This window comes from Chrysemys picta, chromosome 18 (genome assembly GCF_011386835.1).
Source record: "Chrysemys picta bellii isolate R12L10 chromosome 18, ASM1138683v2, whole genome shotgun sequence".
In the NCBI taxonomy this organism is placed as follows: Eukaryota; Metazoa; Chordata; order Testudines; family Emydidae; genus Chrysemys; species Chrysemys picta.
The window spans coordinates 19091053-19113346 of NC_088808.1; the positions used below are offsets into that span (position 1 = coordinate 19091053).

Here is a 22294-nt window from a genome sequence, read left to right on the forward strand (position 1 = left end):
GTCCCCTAATTTTTTTGCACTATATAGTAAAAGTAATGTTAGGGTGAGGAGTCTGGTGGCACCTTAAAGACTAACAGATTTATTTGGGCATAAGCTTTCGTGGGTAGAAAACCCCACTTCTTCATATGCATCAGAAGTGGGTTTTTTTACCCACAAAAGCTTATGCCCAAATAAATCTGTTAGTCTTTAAGGTGCCACCAGACTCGTTGTTTTTGTGGATACAGACTAACATGGCTACCCCCTGATACTTGGCACTATGTTAGGGTGTGATTCTGTTCACACTCATCCTAGATTGCAGTGGTGTGATTCCATAGACATTAAACTAATTGACACTGGTGAGAGCCCAATTAGGCCCTTTCTCTTTTATTTGTTTTCAACACTTTAGAATTTTGGTGAGTTCATTCTTAGATTGTGCACAATGTGTGCTCCATACTTGATGATTACAGGAGTTTTTTAGTCCGTATTGCTAACCGTCCCATTGAACATTTTTTTTCTAAACAGGGTCCACCAGGTCCTACTGGACCACAAGGTCCACTTGGTCAGCCAGGTCCAGCTGTGAGTATTATTGCTATTATTAATTATTAATCATTGACCCAGCTTGCTCCCATTGAGAAAAGTGGGAGCTTTGCCATTCACTAATCATAGAATATCAGGAGCTCATCTGGTCCAACCAGGACTAATCCCTAATTTTTGCCCCAGATCCTTAAGTGGCCCCCCTCAAGGATTGAACTCTCAACCCTGGGTTTAGCAGGCCAATGCTCAAACCACTGACCTATCCCCCCCACAATGAACTGATTCACCAACCAACTTTTCCATACTGTTACTCTCCAACAGCCAGGTTTGCCAATGATTACCTGGAAGGGCGCAAAATATGACTCTGGTGGGACTCAAACCCACAACCTTTGAATGACTTCATTTGTCATCAGTCTAGAAGTCCAATGCGCTATCCATTGCGCCGCAGAGCCTGTTGGATAAACTGAGGATCCTCCACATCCCAATGGAAGATGAGGATGGGGGTCCAGATATAATAAAATAAATATAAAAGCAAATTATTTATAAATAGAATAAGTATTTATAATAAACAATGCTAATCCCTTTCTCCCTAGGGAGCTGATGGGGAGCCAGGTCCAAGAGGACAACAAGGCCTCTTCGGTCAGAAAGGTGATGAAGGTCCCAGAGGTTTCCCTGGTCCCCCAGGCCCAGTGGGCTTGCAGGTAATTTCCAATGACGTGTGATATTTGGGGTTATAAGTCCCTATGTTGCTCTTGTGATGTAACCCACTAAAAATATCCCATATAATCATATTTCCACAGGGTTTGCCTGGACCACCTGGTGAGAAGGGAGAAACAGGTGATGTTGGACAAATGGTAAGTGAGATCCAATTCCTTAGCAGTTTCATCATTAATATCAGCGTCTGTTACAAAAGGTTTATTGTCTCACCAATTACTTATGCCTCTCCTTCCTTGTAGGGCCCACCAGGTCCCCCTGGGCCCAGGGGTCCATCTGGACCACCAGGAGCAGATGGTCCACAAGGTCCTCCGGGTGGAATAGGAAATCCTGGAGCTGTCGGAGAGAAGGTAAAGCATGCTGAGCCAGGCCTGATTCTATTTCCATTGAAATCAGCGGGAAGCTTACCCTGGACATCAATAGAAACAGGCCTGCGACTTGAGCTGTGGTACTCATGTTCCACATAGGCCTTGTTAACCAGCAAGTTCTCCATTAAGCTACCAGCAACTGTTTAAAATCAAGAGGGGACGTAGAAAGCTCTGTCCATTGGTAATGAATATAGACCAGGTGTTCCAAACCATTTCTTCAAATCCAGCCCAGCTCAGTAGTGACTGAAAGTTTCGCCATCTGAGGAGTGGCCTGATTACAAAACAAATATTGATGAGGGTCTCTCTAGTTCCTAGTGCACAGGTGTCCAAAAACTGCCATCACAATGGGCGCTAATTAACACTGTTGCTGGTGGTCTCATTGGAGAATCCAAGGATGTAATTGTCATGGAGATTGAAGTGTACTTTCAGAGAACACCGTGCAGCCAGGGTTAAGACATGACATATGACAGGGCAAAAATACAGTCAATGATGGGTCCATACAGGCTGGTTATGAGTATTAATTCTAAAGAACATTTTAACAAGAGTTGGTTGGAAATTTTTGATAAAAAAAACTCTACAAATGACCAGTTTCCAGGAATTTACTTTCCCATTTACTGACCAGCTCTAATTTTTTCACTGCTGGATGTGGGTGCCTGCTTTCAGTTGAAGAGGAACTTTCTACACAGCCCACTGTGGTGTGCTATCAGTAACAATATATAACCATTTGATTTTCCCCCTCGCCCCGATCTATAGGGTGAACCTGGTGAAGCTGGTGAGCCTGGTCTTCCTGGAGAGGGTGGTCCCCCGGTAAGTGGTACATTTTAAAATATGCATGTATATCATGGTTTTAACTGAAATCGAACAGGATTAGTGCCTTAGAGCAGTTGCAAGGCAGGGTAAACAATATGATGGTCCCTCTCATTACAGTGAGTTTGGCCCCACTTGTGTGAATTGCCTTGAAAGCTCAGCAGACCTCCTTTGTTTGCCAAAGCATGTCGTTTTTGTTTTACAATGGACTTGTCGGGCAAGTGGTCAGACTTAGCAGAAATATTAAAAGAATGAGGATCGTGCGTCTGAATGTCGAAGGTTTCCTGTCTCTCTGGAGCCTTTCTGAAACATGTATAAAGGCTAGTGGACAATGGAATTCATTCTCCCCCTCAGTGCTCCCTGAAAGTCTAAGGTTTTTCAGGCCTGTCTTTCCCCAGGCTTAGTCTTGAGGGGTTGGAGATTGAGGTTTCAGTAGAGTGCTGTGTGGAATAATAGTCATTGATGGGTAAGGACGCAGAGACTGAATTCATCCTCCATTTTGGAAGGAAGGGTTGTGGACGGCAGGGGCCAGAACAGACTGTGATTGGCTGCAGCTTACAGCAGGCTGGCCAAAAAGAACAGATGTGAAATAAAAGTTCTCCAGGCCTTAATAAGAACAACACGGGGGCCGTCTAATTATTTGGAGCAGGAGGTATTTATAATAAATAATGCCCAGGTATGCTGAGAGGTGTAATTGAACATATAAAACAAATAAGTAAATACCAGCTTTTTCTCTACCTAATGGAAAATCCTGTTTTCCCTACAGGGTCCTAAAGGAGAAAGAGGTGAAAAGGGAGAAGCAGGCCCCTCCGGTGCTGCTGGTCCTCCTGGTCCTAAAGGTCCACCAGGTGATGATGGACCTAAAGGTAGCCCTGTAAGTAACCCATCATATAGGAAAAGTGTTAAACTGAGGGTTCCTTTTTGAAAGCTGTGTTCCAAAGATGCTCAGGAAAGTTGAGATTGCTTAGCAGTCAAATGAACCATACCTTCTAGTGGTGCCCAAGTTCAAACCAATTCCATTGGGATTTTTAAGGATGAATACTCCTAGTTTATAGTATATTCAGTTAATACTAGAATAATCAGTCCTTTTCTCACAGAGGGCCAGCTCAAGATCTATGTCCTGCTCACTTAATTAATCAAAACAAAACCTCCAGCTCCAAACAGTCTCAAAGTTTGGAAAAGTTCTTACGCCTTGCCCCATGTTTATAATGGGATAACCCGAACATTGTATATTAACACCCCTGAACTTTTCAAAAGTTTGGATTCCAATCTGAACTTCACAGCTCATCTCCATGTATGATGGCATGGTCCAAAACTCAGGATCCTTTCAGCGTTGGGGATCTGGACTTTGAACATGTCAGAGCTATGTGACTCAAGACTTTGCTGTGTACAGTAGCTCTTTCAGTTGTGTCTGGAATAACAGATACATGTTGCTTTAGAGTTCTCCGGTAACTGTACCGCAGCTAACCTGGGGATATCCTTCTCCTTCCTTTTGCACGCAGCTAACCTGGGGATATCCTTCCTTTTGCAGGGTCCAGTTGGTTTTCCTGGTGATCCTGGCCCCCCTGGAGAACCTGGCCCAGCTGTAAGTGCCAACCATTCAGAAATGATCTCAGTGAGGCAGTCAAAATGAACTGCTTTCACCCTGGACTGGAGAAAGGCAATTCTTAGTATATCAAACTCATTTTCCTCCTCCTAGGGTCAAGATGGTCCCACAGGTGACAAAGGTGATGATGGTGAACCTGGTCAGACTGTAAGTACATTCTGGTATACAAGGTCTGTTAGGTATTAGGAGTATGGTATTCACCTGCTCCTTGTTCCTAGGTCTAATCTTTGCCCAGATCACTAGAAATGTAGGAACGTAGGGAGAAATTTTCAAAGGGACAAATGGTAGTTACGCACCTAACTCCCATTGACTTCTACTGGGAGCTAAGTACCTGACTTCCATTTGTGCTGTGAAAATCTCTCCCTCTCTTCTAAGTCTAACTGTCCAGTAATTTACTGGACCCCAGCAGTGGACTTTATAGCTTGAGTATATTATGTGTTTCCTTTTATTCATTTTAAGATGCCTATTATATTTCAAGTCACCCTTTTGTTCTTGCATCATAAGATGGGGTAAAATGAGATATCAGCTTTCTGATTAGCACTCATACCTTATATTGTCTGCCTCTCCTTAATTCTTAATTCTAATGCAAACTAGAATTGGTCAGGTCACATGTAAGATACCTGGTCTGTTTCTTTTACATGTCATATTACAATTATGAGCTGTTTTCTTCCACTTTTAACCTAGGGATCTCCTGGCCCAACTGGAGAACCAGGCCCATCAGGTCCCCCGGGGAAGAGGGTAAGTTAATTTGTTAAAATGTTGTTTCATGTACATTTTAATGAGATTTCTGAAATTAGTATCATTATTATGCTTTAATTCTAACAGACCTTACCCAGTCAGTTCACTCAGTAGAATTCTTAAAGTTCTGATCAAATGGTAAATATCTGCTTTGCATGGCAACATGTGTCACTTCAAATATCAACCTTGCAATATTGTCATATTGAGGTATAGAAATATGGGGCCAGAGCCTCCACTGGTGCAAATGGGCAAAAGTCAATGGAGCTGTGCCTATTTAAACCAGCTGGAGTTCTGGCCTGTGTGCAAAACGGTCAGTAAAAGTAATATAGGCTGAAAACAATTGTTAAGGAAATATCTTGATCTGCATTTGCCTGCCTGTTTATGGATTGATCCTTCAAATACCAACAGACAGAGTTCACTGCTCTTGGAGTCCCCAAGACAGTAGAATTTGGCACCAGCTCTCCCAAAAATGTATGCATGTGCGTCTCTTGGGGGGTGCTCACACGTGTGCACCCCCAAAAACTGAATCAGTAACTCAGAATAATTTATTTTCTGAACCCAAGAACAAAATGTGAGAAAATTCACATACTGAAATGCAATAGTTTGTTGGCAGTGTTCAAAGATGGTTAGAGGCCAATCCAAAGCCGATGGAAGTTAATGGAAAGATGCCTATTGAATTCTATGGGCTTTAGATCAGGTTATTGGTATCCAAAATAAAATGAGATAAAACATTTGGCTCTCCCAGCCTATTTCAGGATTTCTCTGCCAAATGTTCATCTGAGAAGGGGAGAAGGTTTATTTATAAGGGTGTTAATTTTTAAGACCATTGGCAGATAGCCACCTTGATATTATTTTCCTTCTTGTTTACAGTATCTCTGTAAATACCACCACAGCCGTTCCATATGAACTGTGGTCTAAGATGCTATTGCTTCTGTTTCATGTTCTCACTAGGGTCCTCCTGGTCCAGCAGGTCCTGAAGGAAGACAAGGAGAGAAAGGAGCCAAGGTAAGGGATGAACATATATTGATAAAGTCAGGATCTTCAGCTGTGGCCTCTGCAGCCCCCTGTATGCAGCACCTCATAAAATCTTATGTGGGAAGAACAGAATGTCATTTCACTGTGTATTTCAACAAACCATCAAACCTGGAATTTGGGGCCGTCAACTTCAAATGAAGACTTATCTTCTAAGTGCTTGTTTTGCCATTTAACAAATTCCGCTGGATATTTATGGAATTGTAAAGGGCTTTGGAATATGTTTTTAGTATCGAAAGTGTCATTTATTGTTTTGCAAATAGCACCATGTATACAGGACTCTATAATATCATAAAGCAAACATGATCTTCGCAAACCGTGATTATCTCAATAACAATGTTGAGCCAAAATTAGAATAGTGTTGCAAATGGTATTGTAAGTTACATTATTATTATTATTTATTATTATTAGTTATGATGTACGTTGTGGTGGCACCCAGGAGCCCTAGTCACACACTATTGTGTTAGGTGCTGTACAAACACCGAACAAAAAGATGGTAGAGCGTACAGTCTAAGCAATACTGCAAGTTGGTCAGTAAACAGGTGGAAATGGAAAAGTACTGCAACTCCAGGATTTGGCTTTCAGTGGGTGCAGTAGAGAGCATGATGGGGTGTGACAGGAAGGTATAAAAATAGGGAGTTGCTTGCATCACAGTAGGTCTGATCAACTGTAATTAGACTATGTAAAGAGCAATTGAAAACTGAATCACTTTGTCGCTTGCCACCAGGGTGAATCTGGTCTGGAAGGACCTCCTGGGAAGACAGGTCCTGTTGGTCCCCAGGGAGCTCCAGGGAAACCTGGTCCCGATGGCCTTCGAGGAATTCCTGGCCCAGTGGTGAGTATTTAAAAACTGAGGGTAGCCCCAGCAAACTTTTGAACAGGAATAATGACCAGGCCTTACAAGAAAGCATCTCTCTTAGGGGATGCCTTTCGCCCCAGGCGCCATTGTAGCTGGGCCACAGAAGCGAACAGTCTCCAGACTTGAATGCCTGACGTCTGGTGGCTCGGTGATTTTAGTAGAGGGGCCATGGCTCTAGAATTCACTCCCCCAACCCCCAGTGGTCCAATAGAGGCCAAGTCTGCTGACTTTTAAAGCATGATGGAATATCTGTTCTTTTCCATGGCTTTTGGCTGAGTTTTGGGGTGGGAAGGATGGGGTGGGTTGGTATTTATTTTACTTATGGTGAGGACAAGGAAGTCAAGGGAAATTGTGTTTGGCTTTCATTTTTTATTAAAGGTTGAAGAAGCTCTAGGGTAAAATTTTCCAAAGCGCCTACGTCCCATTTTCAAAAGAGACTTAGGCACACGGGAGCCAAAGTCCTATTAACTTTTGTTTCTTTGGTGCACTTGGGCAAAACTCTCATTGCCACTTAGTCAGGAGTAAAGGAGAACTTCAAGATTGGGCCTTGTGTTTTGCTTTTTTGTTTGTTTATTTTAATTTCATAAGACTGGATCCAAAGCTCCTTAAAGTTGCTAGAAAGACTCCTGACATCAGTGGCCTTTGCATTAGGCCCAGACCATATGCGTGCTCCTGGAGCATTTCTAATTGGGTGTTAAAATTAAGGTTAATTAAGGTTAAAATATATACATTTAATAATGGTTATAGAATGAATCCTTTTTTCTAGAGATGGGCCCAAGCCACAGAGTTCACATATGGAAGGGTAAAGTTTGGGGTGCTCAGATCTAGAATTTCACCACTAGACAACCTCTACTATGAATGCCTAATCTGAGTCGATTGCATTGTTTTACAGGGTGAACAAGGGCTCCCCGGTTCCCCAGGCCCCGATGGTCCTCCAGGCCCACTGGTATGTCTTTATAGTCCCAGTTGTTTGGTTACTTATATACAGAATTTTGCATTTGGTGTATATTATTTTTATCTGAGTTTCCTCTTCTTTTATTTTTATTTTTTTAAGGGCCCACCTGGTTTACCTGGTCTTAAGGGAGATTCGGGTCCTAAAGGTGAAAAGGTGAGACTGCTACATAAAACATGTTCAGATACTTTTATTTTCAAATTCATTGATCCTCCCCCCCAACTCGAAGGACAGTACATAATAGATGTCAATAGTGATGCTATGGTGATGACATGTATATTATAACAGATTCTGTAGCTTTCAGGGTGAAATCCACCCCTGTGAAGTAAGCTCCACAAAGGTCTCTGCACTGCTTAAGTCCAATATAAACCCTATTTTGAGGTCTTAAATGAGACTGAAGTGGTGCATAGGCCTTGTGCAGTCTCTCTGCATGGGAATGAATGTATCCCTCTATGCATAGTACACAGTAAGATTCCACATTCACCAAGAATTCACTGTTTTCACCACAGGACATGCTAAAACAGAAAGAGGGACTGTTGAGGATATCATAACATCAGGATATAATACTGTTAGGCAGTTCTTTAGAGCAGGCCTCAAGCATACAAGAGATGTTGATCATGACAACTACCTCAGTTATGAATCTTCAGGGTATATATGTTGAGTATCAGAGGGGTTCATTGACCAGGAAGACCTCTAAGTGGGTCAGGAAGAAATTTCTCCCCATAGTTCAGTGTGAAACATTACACATTGGAATCCATGGCTAATGTTTTACACCTTCCTAGGAGTTACCTGGCATTGATACATTACGCAGGAAAGTAAACTGATCCATTCTGTTATGCTTATGTCCCTATGCGATCTTTAGTTATCATGGCTGTGTAGCGCATGCAGCTAGCAAGAGGCAAAGAAAGAGGCAGTAACTTGGTAGACACGCTTGCTTGAGGTAATGGTTCTGAACCTTATTTGTAGAAATTAACGTAACATATGCCAATGTATGAAAAGGACAGACTCCAGAGTACAGCAGTGCCCCTTCCGTTATCATATTTACAGTCTTCCTTTAGCAAAAAGCTAGTGTTTTTCATTACACTAGGAGCTGTGGGCATTTTTGGCCGCTTTTCATGCTCAGCTAGAAACACTTTCCTTGTGTCTGCTCATCCCTGGATTCCCAAAAGATACAAACAATTTCCTTCCACTTGTTTAGTTTCTTCCTTTTGTAGGTGGGTCTTCTGGAGGAATTTCTCGTGCTCAACACCTTCCAGAGTATGACACAGCTGATCTTAATTAAACTCTGCTATTTATTTTCTCTAGGGTCATCCAGGTTTAATTGGCCTCATTGGGCCCCCTGGTGAGCAGGGAGAAAAGGGTGACAGAGGTCTCCCAGGACCCCAGGGTTCATCCGGACCTAAAGGAGAGCAGGTAGGTGTTTTTTAGGGGCACTTTGGAGTCATTCGTGAGATTTTCCTTAAATGTGCCTGGGAAGCGATGCTGAGCCTTCATACTGGGCTTAAAGGATTAAAACCTTGTTCCTTTCATCAGGTGGCTTTTTAATAGTAGAGTCGGCCTTCTCTGGTCAGAGACATCATCTCAGCATGACACGGGGTGCTTTTGCTAACTCTTTAATGACATTTCCTACACAAATATACCATACTATAGAAGCTAGTGATGAGCACCAGCTGGAAGCTATTCAACTTAAGGGAATTCAATTTAAGGGAAGTTTTGACCCAGATCCAAAATTGGTTTTGGTCTTAGGGATTTGGGCCTGTCCTTCTAAAGAGACGCTGAAACCCTGTGCTCTGAAAGGTCGGGGAAGTGGGCAACTTGGGCCTATCTCTAATGGAAAAAAGTGAAACCTGGAAATGAGGTGGCTCTAGAGTCAGGCCCTGGGACGATACATTGATCTCCGTGTGTAGACTCTCACACCTGTATGGATAAGCCTGCAGGATGGTACGTAGATGATGACCAACATGAATACATTGAAATAAACTTTATTTTGCCTTTACTTTTTAGGGTATCAACGGTCCTTCTGGTCCAATTGGACCTCCAGGTCCACCAGGATTACCGGTATGTAACTGAAATCGAAAAGCCATTTGGTCAAGCAGCAAAAGCACAGAACTGCGAGTCAAACAATCTGGGGTCTATTTCTGGCTCTGCCACTAATGCAATGTGTGACCATTGACAAGTCACATAAATGCTTAGTACCTCAGCTTCCATGAAATATGGATAATCGTGTGATACACACCTCCCCGGGGTATTGTGCAGCTAAGTTCATCAATATTTGTGTAGCACTTTGAAGTGCTTTGTTATTATTAATAATACATTTCTGATGTTCACTAATAAGCAAGTAAAGTCAAACTCTTCAAATGTCCACAGAAAACGGGCACAAACGTGGTTGAAGTGAATTCATTGAAAAATTCAAATGACTATGAAATGATTTCACATTTTTTGCGCAATGCTAATTATATATTTTTCTCTTTCCTCCGTTCAGGGTCCCCCTGGTCCAAAGGGTGCTAAAGGGTCATCAGTAAGTATAGACAATACAAAATTAAAAGGCAGAGGAATTTTTATTAGGTGCATAACCTACTATCACCATTACAAATCAGTAGAGTCAAGGCAATTAGCTAAAGATTATTTTAGTAATCACAGTCCTTTCAGGCTGTTTAAAATGAAAAATTATAATTGGAAATGTTTCTTTCAAGCCCATTGTACTTTCTGCCACATCACTGTTGAAAAGATCAGAAATATTAAAACAGTGGAAAGTAAGAAAAAAACCTATTGCTGTAAAGATGGAGACCTTAAAAATGAACAGTGAGAGAGGGAGGGAAAAATGGAAAAGTGGTAGGTGTGACACAGAGTGAAGAAATGGGTGGAAAACACCCAGTTAAACTAGTTTAATGTCACCAGTTTCTCCTCTGTGAAGTTAGAACTATAGCTGGTTGAAAAATGCAAGTTACTTTTAATGGGGAAATTTTAAAAAAATGTGTTTATCAATATGTTCTATACACAAAATTCAGTTTATTCATTACACAAACAAAAACCTAAAATTTCTGTTTCAATTTCTGAAAACCTTTTTGGTTTAAAATGTTCATGTTTGGGGGAGGGACAGGGGAGGAGCCAAAATTTGTACATAAATCCTAACCAAAATGTGGATATTTTGCCAAAAACTTTTACTGAAAAAGTTTTTCAGCTTCTGTTTTTTCAGCAAAATAGCAGAAAATGTTCTGCAAAAATATAAATTTTGGTTAAAAAGCTATTTTTCATCCCAAAAAAATATTTTGACAGGCCCTAGTTAGAACCATCTGTGCTTGGGGTAGCTGGAGGCTGAGGGAGAGAGTAGAAAGGAATTTAAAGAAAGAATGACATGCATGGAGAATTTGTGACAGCTGGTATTTACTGAGTGAGCCACTCACACTTGTTTCTGTTTTTTGCACTCAGGGTCCAACGGGTCCAAAGGGTGAATCTGGCCATCCAGGCCCACCAGGACCTCCTGTAAGTATAACCCATTGTGGTGAAACCTATGGTGAAGTGAGAGCTAGAATTAGTGTGTGACATACCCCTAAGAACCCAGTTCTTGATAAAGAGGCAGCATGCAGTGGGTCCATACCGAGGAGATAGGTGCCTTAGAAATACCAGAGAGGAAGATGAGGCAAGAAGGCTGAACAAAAAAAGGAAAGAGGTGTGCGTGGAAAGGATCAACCCACAGGCTGAAGGTGAAGCATCTTTGTTGAAACACTTTCCAACCAAGGTGGATATTTTGAGCACCAAAAGACTTTCCCAGCAGTCTGCATGCCTTGTGCAGACTCTCTCCTACTACACAGGTTGAATGCCTGAGCCCTGTAAAATTCACTGGTGACTGAGGATTTTCATTAGTACCATAATGGACCTTTGAGACCTCCTGTCTGTGCGTGTCCTGTGGCGGTGACTCTTCCTGTCACTAGTGCAGCATGTTCATTCCTGTGGCTGTCTCTTCTGTTTCTTTCATGTTTCCCCCGTGAAGCTAATGTTTCAAGTTCTTTCCTCACACCCAGGGTCCTCCCGGGGAAGTGATCCAGCCCCTGCCTATCCTGTCCTCCAGGAGGACCAGGAGAAACATTGACGCAAGCCAACTGGTTGATGAGGGAAACACCGACAACTACATGGATTATGCAGATGGCATGGAGGAGATCTTTGGCTCCTTGAACTCTTTGAAACTGGAAATTGAGCAAATGAAGCATCCGTTGGGCACTCAGCACAACCCAGCTCGTACCTGCAAGGATTTGCAGCTTTGCCACCCTGACTTCCCAGATGGTAGGTGCTTGGGGCTGTGAGTGGCGCTAGGGGCAGGAAGAGAGCCCAGCAGAGTTCATAAATCTGCACAACCCCGTTAGTACAACTTAGTGCTGGTAGGAAAATAGAATTTGTATTTTCCTGCAAACATGAGGTGAAGGGTAGGGGCTTGTCACAAGAGCCCCTCACCCAGTTGCACGCTGGGAGGTGTAGTTGGGCCAGAGAGCCTAGCCCGTAGAGGAAAATAGGAGCAGAAAGCATTCGAACGGCAACTCCCATGAGGCATGACAGTGCCATTTTGAATAAAAATACTTCGGGTTTTGGCCAAAAGTCAAAAACTGGGGGGTGTTTCAGGCATTCCATTTTTTCCATGAAACACTGAAAATTTCCACAGGAAGTAGACACACTTTTCGTGACAAATTTTGTTTGGTCAAAAACCCAGTTTTTCCACTGAAACATTTTTGACAGAAAATATCCAACCAGCTCTACTATAAATCCAACATGTCAAGCATGAAGTACTGTATAGATATGTACTGAGGGCCAGATTGTGGGTCTGGCCACTGGAGCCTTGTCTACACTATGGCTACCCACCTGTTCCAACAGCCACTAATAGGTGTTGGAAGTAATGAAGCATTTATTTGGAAATTTCCCTGGTGCAGATAAGGCTGCAGTAGGATCACCGTAGTAGTGTTCCAGTTCTGAGTTTATGCACTGTTCCACATACTGCACTTTGCGTGTTGATTGTGGAGTCTTGTTATATCCCGGTCTGTATTACTATATAAGGAGAAACATGTGTTGGCTGTCCACATACATGTAATGTAATCTTATCCCAGGGATGAAAATGGTTGGGTTTGATCCTGAGGAAGTTCTGGAAGTTCTGATACATTCTTAACTTCATATAGGCTAATCCCTTTTCCTCCAACTTCCAGGTGAATACTGGGTTGATCCTAATCAAGGATGTTCAAGGGACTCTTTCAAAGTTTACTGTAACTTCACAGCTGGTGGAGAGACCTGTATCTTCCCTGATAAGAAATCTGAAGGAGTAAGTTCCCACAAACTGTATATTTTTCCTCTGAAGCTGGTAATGGAGTGTTTCCTATTGTGCATATTCATAGCCAGTCACCTTGATCAGATAAACTCAACAATGGAAAGTAAAAATTAAAGATCCAATGTGTTTGTTAATGTCAGATTCAAGATTGGTTTTAGATTATGTTTACTGAGCACATTTCACTGAATCAGTAAGCAATTTTTACACTGTTTTAGGGCAAGGTTTTGATGGTCTCTGAAGCATGATGAATGCTGATAACAAAGGCAAACTTCTCCATCATTGTCTCTACTGTAGTTCACCATGAGGTTTATTTAATCTACTCTTTTTATCCCCAATTCAGCAGTGACTGCTACTCTGATGGTTTTGTCCCTCAGTACTGCTGGTTCCTCTTCTACTTTGACCGAGTCTTCTGACATAGTGGAGAAATGTTGTTCTGCTGTAATTTCTCCTGTTATTCATGTTGGGTACTTGGGTGTTCCAAACTACCACGCCTAGGATCAGGAGAGTTCATGGCATTCAGTCGGTACGCAGACCGGGTGTGAATCGGGCAACAATATGCTCTCCCATCCTCATGCTTCCAAGAATCCCCCCAGTAATAACTCAGCCAGTCACATCCTGTTGACCATGACAAGTTCTCTAAGTGTCTTTCAGTTGCAGTAAGATACTTCTCACTGCCCCATATCCATCCGCTTTATATTATGGGGTTGATCACCAGGTGTAAAGACCTACTCTTAAATTTAGTTTCTCCACTAGGTAAATGTGATCTCTTCCAAGGTGGCTGTCAAGGATCCTCTCAGTACCATCAAGAAGGTCTTCACATGCTAGGTTAGGGTATAGACAAGAGAGATTCATTGCTCCTGTGCACCCTGATTTAAGACGTTCACTTGCTGAGATAATTTCAACCCCTAGAAATATACATCAGCATGGAACAAGTGATGTGCAGTGCAGAATTTCCCAGGGATTCTTTTGGGGATTGTTTAAACAGAAGATACATTTCTTCTCTTTGGTGTTAGACCACCGTTATTCTCCTCCAGTCATTGATTATTAAACTATCAAAATCTGAGTATTAAAATCCTTACAGTGTTGACTTTGCAAGTTATTGCAATATTCCCAGTGGGATTGATTCTTCTATCACATACACTGGCATAAGTGAGAGGAGAATCCAGCCTATTATATTCCATATGCAATAATGAAACTATCTACCTCATTAACATTAATTACTTGCATAGGTATTTGTGGATATTTTGTTATGGGCCGATGCATGGCCTGAAAAATGTATCCCATCTCGGTGCATCCTCAGCATGGCAAAAATGCACCGTTTCATGTTATGGTTCTCCTCCTGTGAAGGAAAGAATAATCCCAAGGCACCTACATCTAGTTCAGCCATTGTTCTTGGAGAGAGTGAAAGGAACAGTGAGGAAGTTAGTGGAATAATGAGGGAATATTAACTAAACTCTATCCCTGCCTCCTCCCCCATTAAACACATCCCTTGTTCTGACTGAAAAGAGAATATTCAAATTCACAGCTGTAAAGGGTCCTCCGGGAAGGATGGTTTGGCAACTCATCTCCTTATCAAGTTCATTACAGACTGTTCAGTTGGGACTCCACCATGTATTCTGGTTCATTACCTGCCAAGGACTACACATTCCATTTACAGTATGTTACTGGTGCTCAAACACACAAAGCAGATGCTGGTGTTTTATTAATTCTCCTAGCCTAGCCTCTCCTTGCTCCAGCACATCTGGATTTGACATTGGACTGACATCAGCCTTCTCCATTCTCATTGCTGCTTTTCCATCCTTGCTCCCCACCAATCCCCATGTAGATAAATGGATCATTTACCACTAATACTTTTTTCTCTCTCTCTTTTTTTTTTTTTTGCCATACGTCTGCAAAATGTGATGCCAATTTTTCATCAGCAGATATCTAGAGGTTACAGATCATTAACCTCTTAGCAATGAAAGGTGGTACCAAGGCAGTTTATACCTGTGTGCAGTGGTGGAATGTCCTAACCCCAGTGTCAAGCGGTGAACATTCTAATTTCGAAGCTGTCAGGACCCTAGGGCTCAGTGGACTGTTTTCATTACCAGTGTATAAAGTTTAAGAAACTATGTGTTAAACAAAGTTGGACAGTTTCAGTGAGACAAACAGACCCAGGATGTGCAATTGAATGTAACCTTTTCTTTCTTTGTTTCTCTCTTTCTCTCTTCCACTTTCCCGCCCACAATTTAGGCTAGAATTACTTCTTGGCCAAAGGAAACCCCGGGCTCCTGGTTCAGTGAATTCAAGCGCGGTAAACTGGTAAGAGGCACCCTACCACTTTCTGTTGGTCTTTAACCCGTCTCATATTTTACAGAGCAAAATGGCTCGTTGGCCCAAAGAGCAGCCTTCCACATGGTATAGTCAGTACAAGCGGGGTTCCTTGGTAAGTGGCTAACCTTGGCCCTACAGTCTGAATCCGAGCACGTCAGCCACGTCCGCTTTGGTTATGGCCAGACTGTTTGCACTCTGCATGTTGGACTAATAACCATCCTAGGACACCTTTTTAAAAAAAAAAATTAAGGTGGAACGCTGACTAAAATATATTGGAGGCACATTTATATGACCCTCTTCAGGGAAGGTAATGGGGTGCAGGCCCCAATTCAGCAAGGCTGTAAGCACATGCCCAGTATGTGAACAGCCAATGAGATTACTCATGCGCTTAACACTAGGCATTCGCTGAAGTACCTTGCTGGATCAGAGCCTCTGACAGGAACTGGTAGCTCCTTTAGTGCAGTAGCCGAATCTAGCAGCTGGAACTGGCCACTGTTCTGAATCACAACCAGTCATCACTGTGCTACCAAAACCTACTAACTATAGCCTAGATCAACACTTACATACCACAGTGATCGGGTCTACAAGAATACTAGACTTGGCCAGAATTTTTTTTTTTTTTACAAGGAAGTTTTCCAGTGAAAAAATGGGAAGTTTTTCCATCAAAAAGTCTGTGAATTATTTTCTGTATTTCAACCAACTCGAATGCACATAAGGCATATAATAGAGAAATAAGCCAACCCACTGGAGTTAGAACCTTCAGTTTCATGTCCCGATATTGTTGCTGAGTCCAGGACCTCATGAGTCTGTCTTCAATACATTCTCCTAGCACCAGTATCCCACGTCCACACCACCTCCATTAGTCTTGGAGAAATGGAGTAAAGCCACTGAAGAAGGATTTGAAACCATGCACATACTCTCTAAGCCTGTGTGAACTAGAACTTGGCCTAGAGACACTGTTAAAGTTATAAAGGGAAGAAGAACCTCTGTCAGTTAAACAATTCATGGTACCTACATTCTACAACAGAGAAACCAAGGAAGTGAGGAAAGCAGGAAAGCAGGAACAAACATCTACAACGGGGGTTCTCGACCTTTTTCTTCCTGAGGCCCCCAACATGCTATAAAAATTCCTCAGCCTGCCTCTGCCGCATCTATTTTTCTGCATGTCCAGGAGCTTAAAAGCCAGGGCTGGCATTAGGGGGTAACAAGCGAGGCAACCACAGCACAGGGGGCCCCTCGAAGCTTTGTTGCTCAGGCCACAGCTTCAGCCCCACCTGGGATGGGGGAGGGCTCGGGCTTTGGCTTTCTGCCCTGGGCCCCAGCAAGTCCAGCGCTGGCCCTGCTCGCTGGCTTATTTTGGCAGACTACGTGAAACTTCCTTGCAGCCCCCATGGGCCCCGTGGTTGAGAACCACTGATTTACAGTATGTGCCCCAGGGGTGTTGGGGGCTGGGATGTAGCTGCACTTCTTGGAAAGATGAAATCTACTGGAGAATGACCGCATTTCATGGAAATACAGAACAGTAGCCGAGGGTCCATACGCTATATTTTTAGGTCTCATTGTGGAATGATTAGCCCGAACAGGGCCCTTCAAAGATCAGAAAGCTCCTGAACGAATCTCAGGTGTGTGTGGACTTGTGAACAAGCAGGAAATGAGCTCTGTGGAAATCAATGGGATTTGGGAAGAAAAGGATACACCTGGGGCCAGATCCTCAGCACCACCCGAGTAATTAGAGCAGTGGTGCTCAAACGTTTGTCCTGGTGACCCCTTTCACACAGCAAGCCTCTGAGTGTGACCCCCCCCTTATAAAATAAAAATATGTAATGCTATTATAAATGTTGGAGGTGATGCGGGGTTTGGAGTGGAGGCTGACAGCTCGCGACCCCCCCATGTAATAACCTCGTGACCCCCTGAGGGGTCACGACCCCCAGTTTGAGAACCCCTGAATTAGAGCTACACCGTTTTGCACTAGGGGAGGAACTGACCCACTGTATGTACCCAGCATCTCCTTCCTTCCTCACACACAGAGTCAGGCTGTGTGGGCCTCCTGGAACTTTCTCTGCAGAGTTTTGCTGCAGTACACATCAAACTTCCACCTTAAAAAGCAACCAATAAACAAAGACACTGCCTTATTTTCTCAAGCCACATTCTTTGTCACTAAGCGCTGAACACTCTCTGATTCTGTCCATGAGAAAGCAACGGCTTCCATAGCTGTTCCTGCAGTGCACGCCCCAGACAGCAGGGTTGTATTCTGAACGTATCACAAAGGGGCTTAAAACCAGCACTTCAGCCTCTTAAACATCTCGGGGAGGGGCAATTTCTCATGACTTAACTTCAAAATACTTCACTAATTAATATCTGTATCTGTTTTACTGATTTTTTTTTTTTTTTTTTTTTAGTCCATTGAGCATTAGCCACTCACTTTAAGGGCTGAATAGCTAGTCTAAAATTTCGGTTTTGGGGTTTGTTTCTTTTTGCTAGGAACTTCAAAGCTATTTGGAGCCCTTTGTTTCGTCTCTCTCTGTTGCCGTTTTCTTGCTCTGTACCTATGCTACATTTTCTTTTGAAAAGAGCCCCCAGCACCTAGAAGATATTTGTCAATGGAATACCCCAGGGTTAAACATGTGACCCATAAAAATAATGCTCTGGTTTTAAGAACACAGCCAGTGTCAGTAAAATGGACGGAACAGAATGCTGGTACTGGTAAGTGGAGGGAGTTAGTGCACTTTGACTGGAAATTGAAATCCTGACTTAGGTCAGAAATGAAAATGAGTTTGATGGGTCTCTTATAAAGGTCCAGTCCCGCTTTTGTTAAAGTCCATAGCTAGAGCCCCGGGGATTGAGTGCCTTTCTGCACATCCCAGACACACTGGGCACTGGGGGCTTGAGCCAAAGGCTGTTGAAAGCACTGGAAAGACTCTCCAGGGGCTGTGAATGGAAGCTGTGGGTTCTCAGTACGGCTGAAATCTCAGGCCACTTATTTAGGTGGCTGAACAGGAATTGAAGGGCCCGCTTTTAAAAATGTTGGCCTTTCTTTTGGGACAGTTTGTAGAATCCCACAGATCTAAAAGGACAAACATCATAAACAGAAAAATCATCTGGTGTGATGTTTCCATCCCATTATCTCTTACCTACTGGTTAATATCAGTGAAATACAGACAGATGACCGTGTTAATTCCTACCACTTCTCAGTGATGGAAAAGGATTACAGATCTTTTCTTCTGGGGTGCGCACACCAGCTCTTGCATGTGTGTGTGACTCCCATTGGAGCTAATTATGCTTTATACCTATCTAAGCCTATAATCATTTATTGCCAGATGGCATCCATCATGCATTGTTATTGTAATGCATAAATAAGGAAGGGATTGATTCCGCAAAGCCACGCTCCCACAAGCAATTCTCTTGCACATAACTTACCCCATTGGCTCCAGTTGAAGGGCTTTGGGATTGGACCCTAGCCCAGCATCTAAAGAACCGCATCTCTGCCCACTTCAAAGGGATATTGGATGCCAAGGTCAAACACAGCTAAAAAAAAGAGAGACCTGGTGGAATTGAGCGATGCATATCAGTAGCTCTGGGAACCCCTGAACAGGTGCTGGGCAGTTAGCACATGTGTTCATCTCCTTCTATATCCTGGTGGCTCACTCATATTTTCTCATCTGGCATGCATGGCTTTCTCCTGTTCAGTCATGTTTAACACTCAGGAGGAGATGCGCAATGGGATCCTGACACGAGAACCGGTTGGTATGAATACATGTATATATTATTCTTATTATTGTTATTGTTATTATTGTGTATTATTATTACCCATTGCTGCTGATTTTATTGTCTGGCTGTGAATCTCTCCTACTGTTTGCAGTGTGTACTGTACCTTGAAGTTTGATGACACCGCAAAGAACGCTGCACCGTTTGCATATCTGAATTTTTCTCCAGATTATTTCAAAAGGAAGCGACTGCCTATAGATCACATTTATAAGTGTCCGCTCTCTTAGCTTGACCATGACAGCAGATGCTGTCTCTGTGTAATTAGTTTAAAACCACATTGGAATGGATATATGATGCATTTGCTCACTTGGCCTTTGATAGCCTACAGGATGAGGCCCCAGCTGCAAATGAAAAGCCTTCCAGAGCAGTACGGCTTTCAGGTCCATCAAAGGGTCCGAGTTGTAATGAGCTGTAGAGGATTTCACATAGCTGTGTATTGCAAAAGATATAATACACCATAAGGGGAGAGAAGGTGATTTTCATACCTTTACATGGAATAGGGAAGGATGGGAAAGAGTCAATGCATTGCCATAGATTTCATGGCATCCAGTAAAAGCTTTTAAAAATTGCAAACCGATAGGCTCCTTGACTGGGTGGGGTTCCCCACCATAGATCAGTGGCTTTGCCCGTCTCTTCTCTAGGCCCGCTACATCTTGCTAGCGTCACACACTATCTCCCTCTCTCTTTCGCTCTCCCTCCTCCCCAAATAACCTCTGTTTCTCCCTTCCCCCTTTTCCGCCCACTCACCTTGTCCAATCTTGCCAACCTCAGGGATCCTCTCTCTGCTGTCATCCGCCAATACCCCCATATTCCTGCCCATTCCTCGCTCTTGTTCCTCCTCAGTGCTACCGATTGTGCCTCTTTCAGATTCTGATGCTTTTCTTGCACAAATGCTGCTGGGAGTAATAGCAAATAACCAGGTTTCCGGTTGCATTCAACTTGGCAGCTGTTGGTGTTTCAGTGCCATCCTCTGGGAGTCTTAGCACCCCTGGAAGTGTAAAAGTGTCCCAGCCATGAAAACAAGGAGTCTATTAAAAAGCTCAGTCTCGGGAGTCCCTGCTGAAATGTACAGTGGATTTATCGTTTACTCAAATGCCAAACCGCCCTCCCTAGTTTCCAGGACTGGTGCTGCTAGTTTGGCAGAAGAGGTTCCAGCATTAGGGTAAACAAGAGGTGAAAGCTGAATATTTTAAAATCCTTCTACCCTCAAATTTAGCAGACGACAGGGCCTTGAACGCTGTTTTGTCAGAGACTTTGGAAGGATCCCCCTGCAGAACCTCTGCATACATACCGTAAACCAGCACATGCAGAGGGAGAGAACACATACCGAGCCATGAACAGGACTGTGGCTCCTTTCAAAGCTATTTGATGCGGGAACACCAACTCCTGGTAGAAATGAATGGCAAAATACCTCAGCCCGTACATCAAAAGATGTCCTCTAGGATCAGAAGATCTCACGTGCCAAACTACAGACAAAGCTAAAGATGCTCCATCAACAGTGTTACTTTGGGCAAACTCTTTCAGAAGATGGAGGGTAGGGTTTTCTGAAGCCCTCAGTGCTGGCCTATCTCTGCTCTCATTGAAGTCAAGGATAATATGCCCCATGACTTCCGTGGAACCAGAGCTTACTCAGCACTGAGTCCGTCCCCCGCCCCGCCGCCATGTTTTTTCAACAGGACGGAAGTCCTGGAGACTTATCTCCCCTTGACTGTATGCCCCACTTTTCCCTTAGTTTTTTTTATTCACAGATGGCCCAGAATCAGCTGGAGAAAGAACATTCCCTTCAGAGCAGCAGGGATGGCTGGCATCCAAGCAATGGCAGCAAAACCGTGGAGATGGTCCTGTAATAGAAAGTCATAACCTAGCAGGCACCTATAATTTGACCTTTTAATTGGTCAGTAATGGTCTTGTGCAAATGTGTGTGTGTGTGTGTGTAATGAAGTCCTAACCACCCAGGCAAAGGGACTGTCTCGTCTGTGACATGTATGCCAGTGCTGGGAGCTGCAGTGGAATGCAAGTGTCCATTGACAGGATGCTGATAAGAATGGGTAGAGATGACAGGGATGATGGCATGCTAACTCCAGGTATCCGTTTTCCATGAAGAGATTAGCATTTTCGAGTCCATAATTCTGCATCGGCTACTTGAGTTTCCCAGATGTGTGTTTCACATCACTGCCTAGTATTTCCCCGTCTTTGTTTTCCATTTCTCTCAGCTTTCCTATGTGGATTCGGACGGCAATCCCATCGGGGTGGTGCAGATGACTTTCCTGAGGCTCTTGAGTGCCTCCGCAAACCAGAACATCACCTATAATTGCTACCAGTCTGTAGCATGGCAGGATGCCACCACGGGCAGCTACGACAAAGCCATCCGCTTCCTGGGCTCCAACGACGAGGAGATGTCCTACGACAACAACCCTTACATAAGGGCTGTCCTAGACGGTTGTGCAGTAAGTATACACGCTGACAGAGTTAGGCATAGGAGGAGCTTCTACACACAAAGCAGAGTCAGTCTGGTTTAGTAACTAGACCTGGGGGGGTGTCAGTCAAGACTCAGGGCTTTTTCTTCCCTAGCTCTGCCACTTACTCCGTGTAGGATTTTGGGGGAAGTCACTTCAAAAATTTTCAAGTGTCCCGTGATTTTGGGTACTTCCGTTTTTGGGTTCCCAACTCGGAAGACTTGGAGCCTGATGTTTTAGAGGTGCTGAGAAGTTAGTTTCCACTGTCTTCAAAGGATTGCGTTACCGTGCACCTCTACTGCATGACTTCATTCTTGAAATTGACAAAGGAGCTAGGAAGTGAGGGTTCAGTTTGCTCAATGCTTGCAGCCTTTCCCCTGGTTATAGGGCAATCATACACAAGGCCTAATCCCATAGGAAGGATGGTTCTAGTGGTTGGGGCACTAGCCTGGGACATATAAGACTTAGGTTCAGTTCCCTGCTCTATCATGGGCTCCCTGTGTGACCAGCAACAAGTTTCTCTGGATGTCAGTATCCCATCTGTAAAATGGGGATAATAGCACGGCCCTACCCTGTAGGTAAATAAAAGATTGTGAGGTGTTCCAAAACTATTTTAATAAGGACCATTGAAGTACCTTGGAGAGAGAGATTATGGAGGCAAAACTTCCACCCGAGACAAGAATTGTACATATAGGTGCCCACAAAAATAGCACACACCTTGCCTGCATTTGTACGTAAGCAGGTATTGGTGCAAGTAAATTGAATTGTGATTCACCCAGATGTAGGTATGCCGTTTTGCCATTTGTGCAGGTAATTGTGGGATTTTGCTTTCACATATTTTGCAGGCGCATCTTAGATTCTAA

At 43.4% G+C, this 22294-nt stretch overlaps 1 protein-coding gene and 1 non-coding gene across 3 annotated transcripts in view; one reads left to right on the forward strand and one right to left on the reverse strand.

Moving 5' to 3' along the window:
* The window catches only part of COL5A1 (collagen type V alpha 1 chain), a 247587-nt gene that overhangs the window by 217945 nt on the left and 7348 nt on the right, over nucleotides 1-22294 (forward strand). Inside the window, exons 45-65 of one of the 2 annotated variants that reach the window (XM_024106028.3) lie at nucleotides 502-555; nucleotides 1107-1214; nucleotides 1314-1367; nucleotides 1470-1577; nucleotides 2349-2402; nucleotides 3169-3276; nucleotides 3934-3987; nucleotides 4102-4155; nucleotides 4693-4746; nucleotides 5698-5751; nucleotides 6506-6613; nucleotides 7530-7583; nucleotides 7692-7745; nucleotides 8895-9002; nucleotides 9594-9647; nucleotides 10072-10107; nucleotides 11019-11072; nucleotides 11612-11870; nucleotides 12779-12891; nucleotides 15130-15198; nucleotides 21189-21422. In XM_024106028.3, coding sequence (XP_023961796.2) covers nucleotides 502-555; nucleotides 1107-1214; nucleotides 1314-1367; nucleotides 1470-1577; nucleotides 2349-2402; nucleotides 3169-3276; nucleotides 3934-3987; nucleotides 4102-4155; nucleotides 4693-4746; nucleotides 5698-5751; nucleotides 6506-6613; nucleotides 7530-7583; nucleotides 7692-7745; nucleotides 8895-9002; nucleotides 9594-9647; nucleotides 10072-10107; nucleotides 11019-11072; nucleotides 11612-11870; nucleotides 12779-12891; nucleotides 15130-15198; nucleotides 21189-21422 — 1845 coding nt within the window. Of the gene's footprint in view, nucleotides 1-501; nucleotides 556-1106; nucleotides 1215-1313; nucleotides 1368-1469; nucleotides 1578-2348; nucleotides 2403-3168; nucleotides 3277-3933; nucleotides 3988-4101; nucleotides 4156-4692; nucleotides 4747-5697; nucleotides 5752-6505; nucleotides 6614-7529; nucleotides 7584-7691; nucleotides 7746-8894; nucleotides 9003-9593; nucleotides 9648-10071; nucleotides 10108-11018; nucleotides 11073-11611; nucleotides 11871-12778; nucleotides 12892-15129; nucleotides 15199-15253; nucleotides 15323-21188; nucleotides 21423-22294 lie in introns of both variants that reach the window. The other variant, XM_008169084.4, reaches the window with a different exon arrangement.
* TRNAR-UCU (transfer RNA arginine (anticodon UCU)) lies at nucleotides 873-965 on the reverse strand. The gene is made up of 2 exons: nucleotides 929-965; nucleotides 873-908 (listed from the first exon to the last, which is right to left on the reverse strand). It is a non-coding gene; the product is annotated as a tRNA-Arg (tRNA).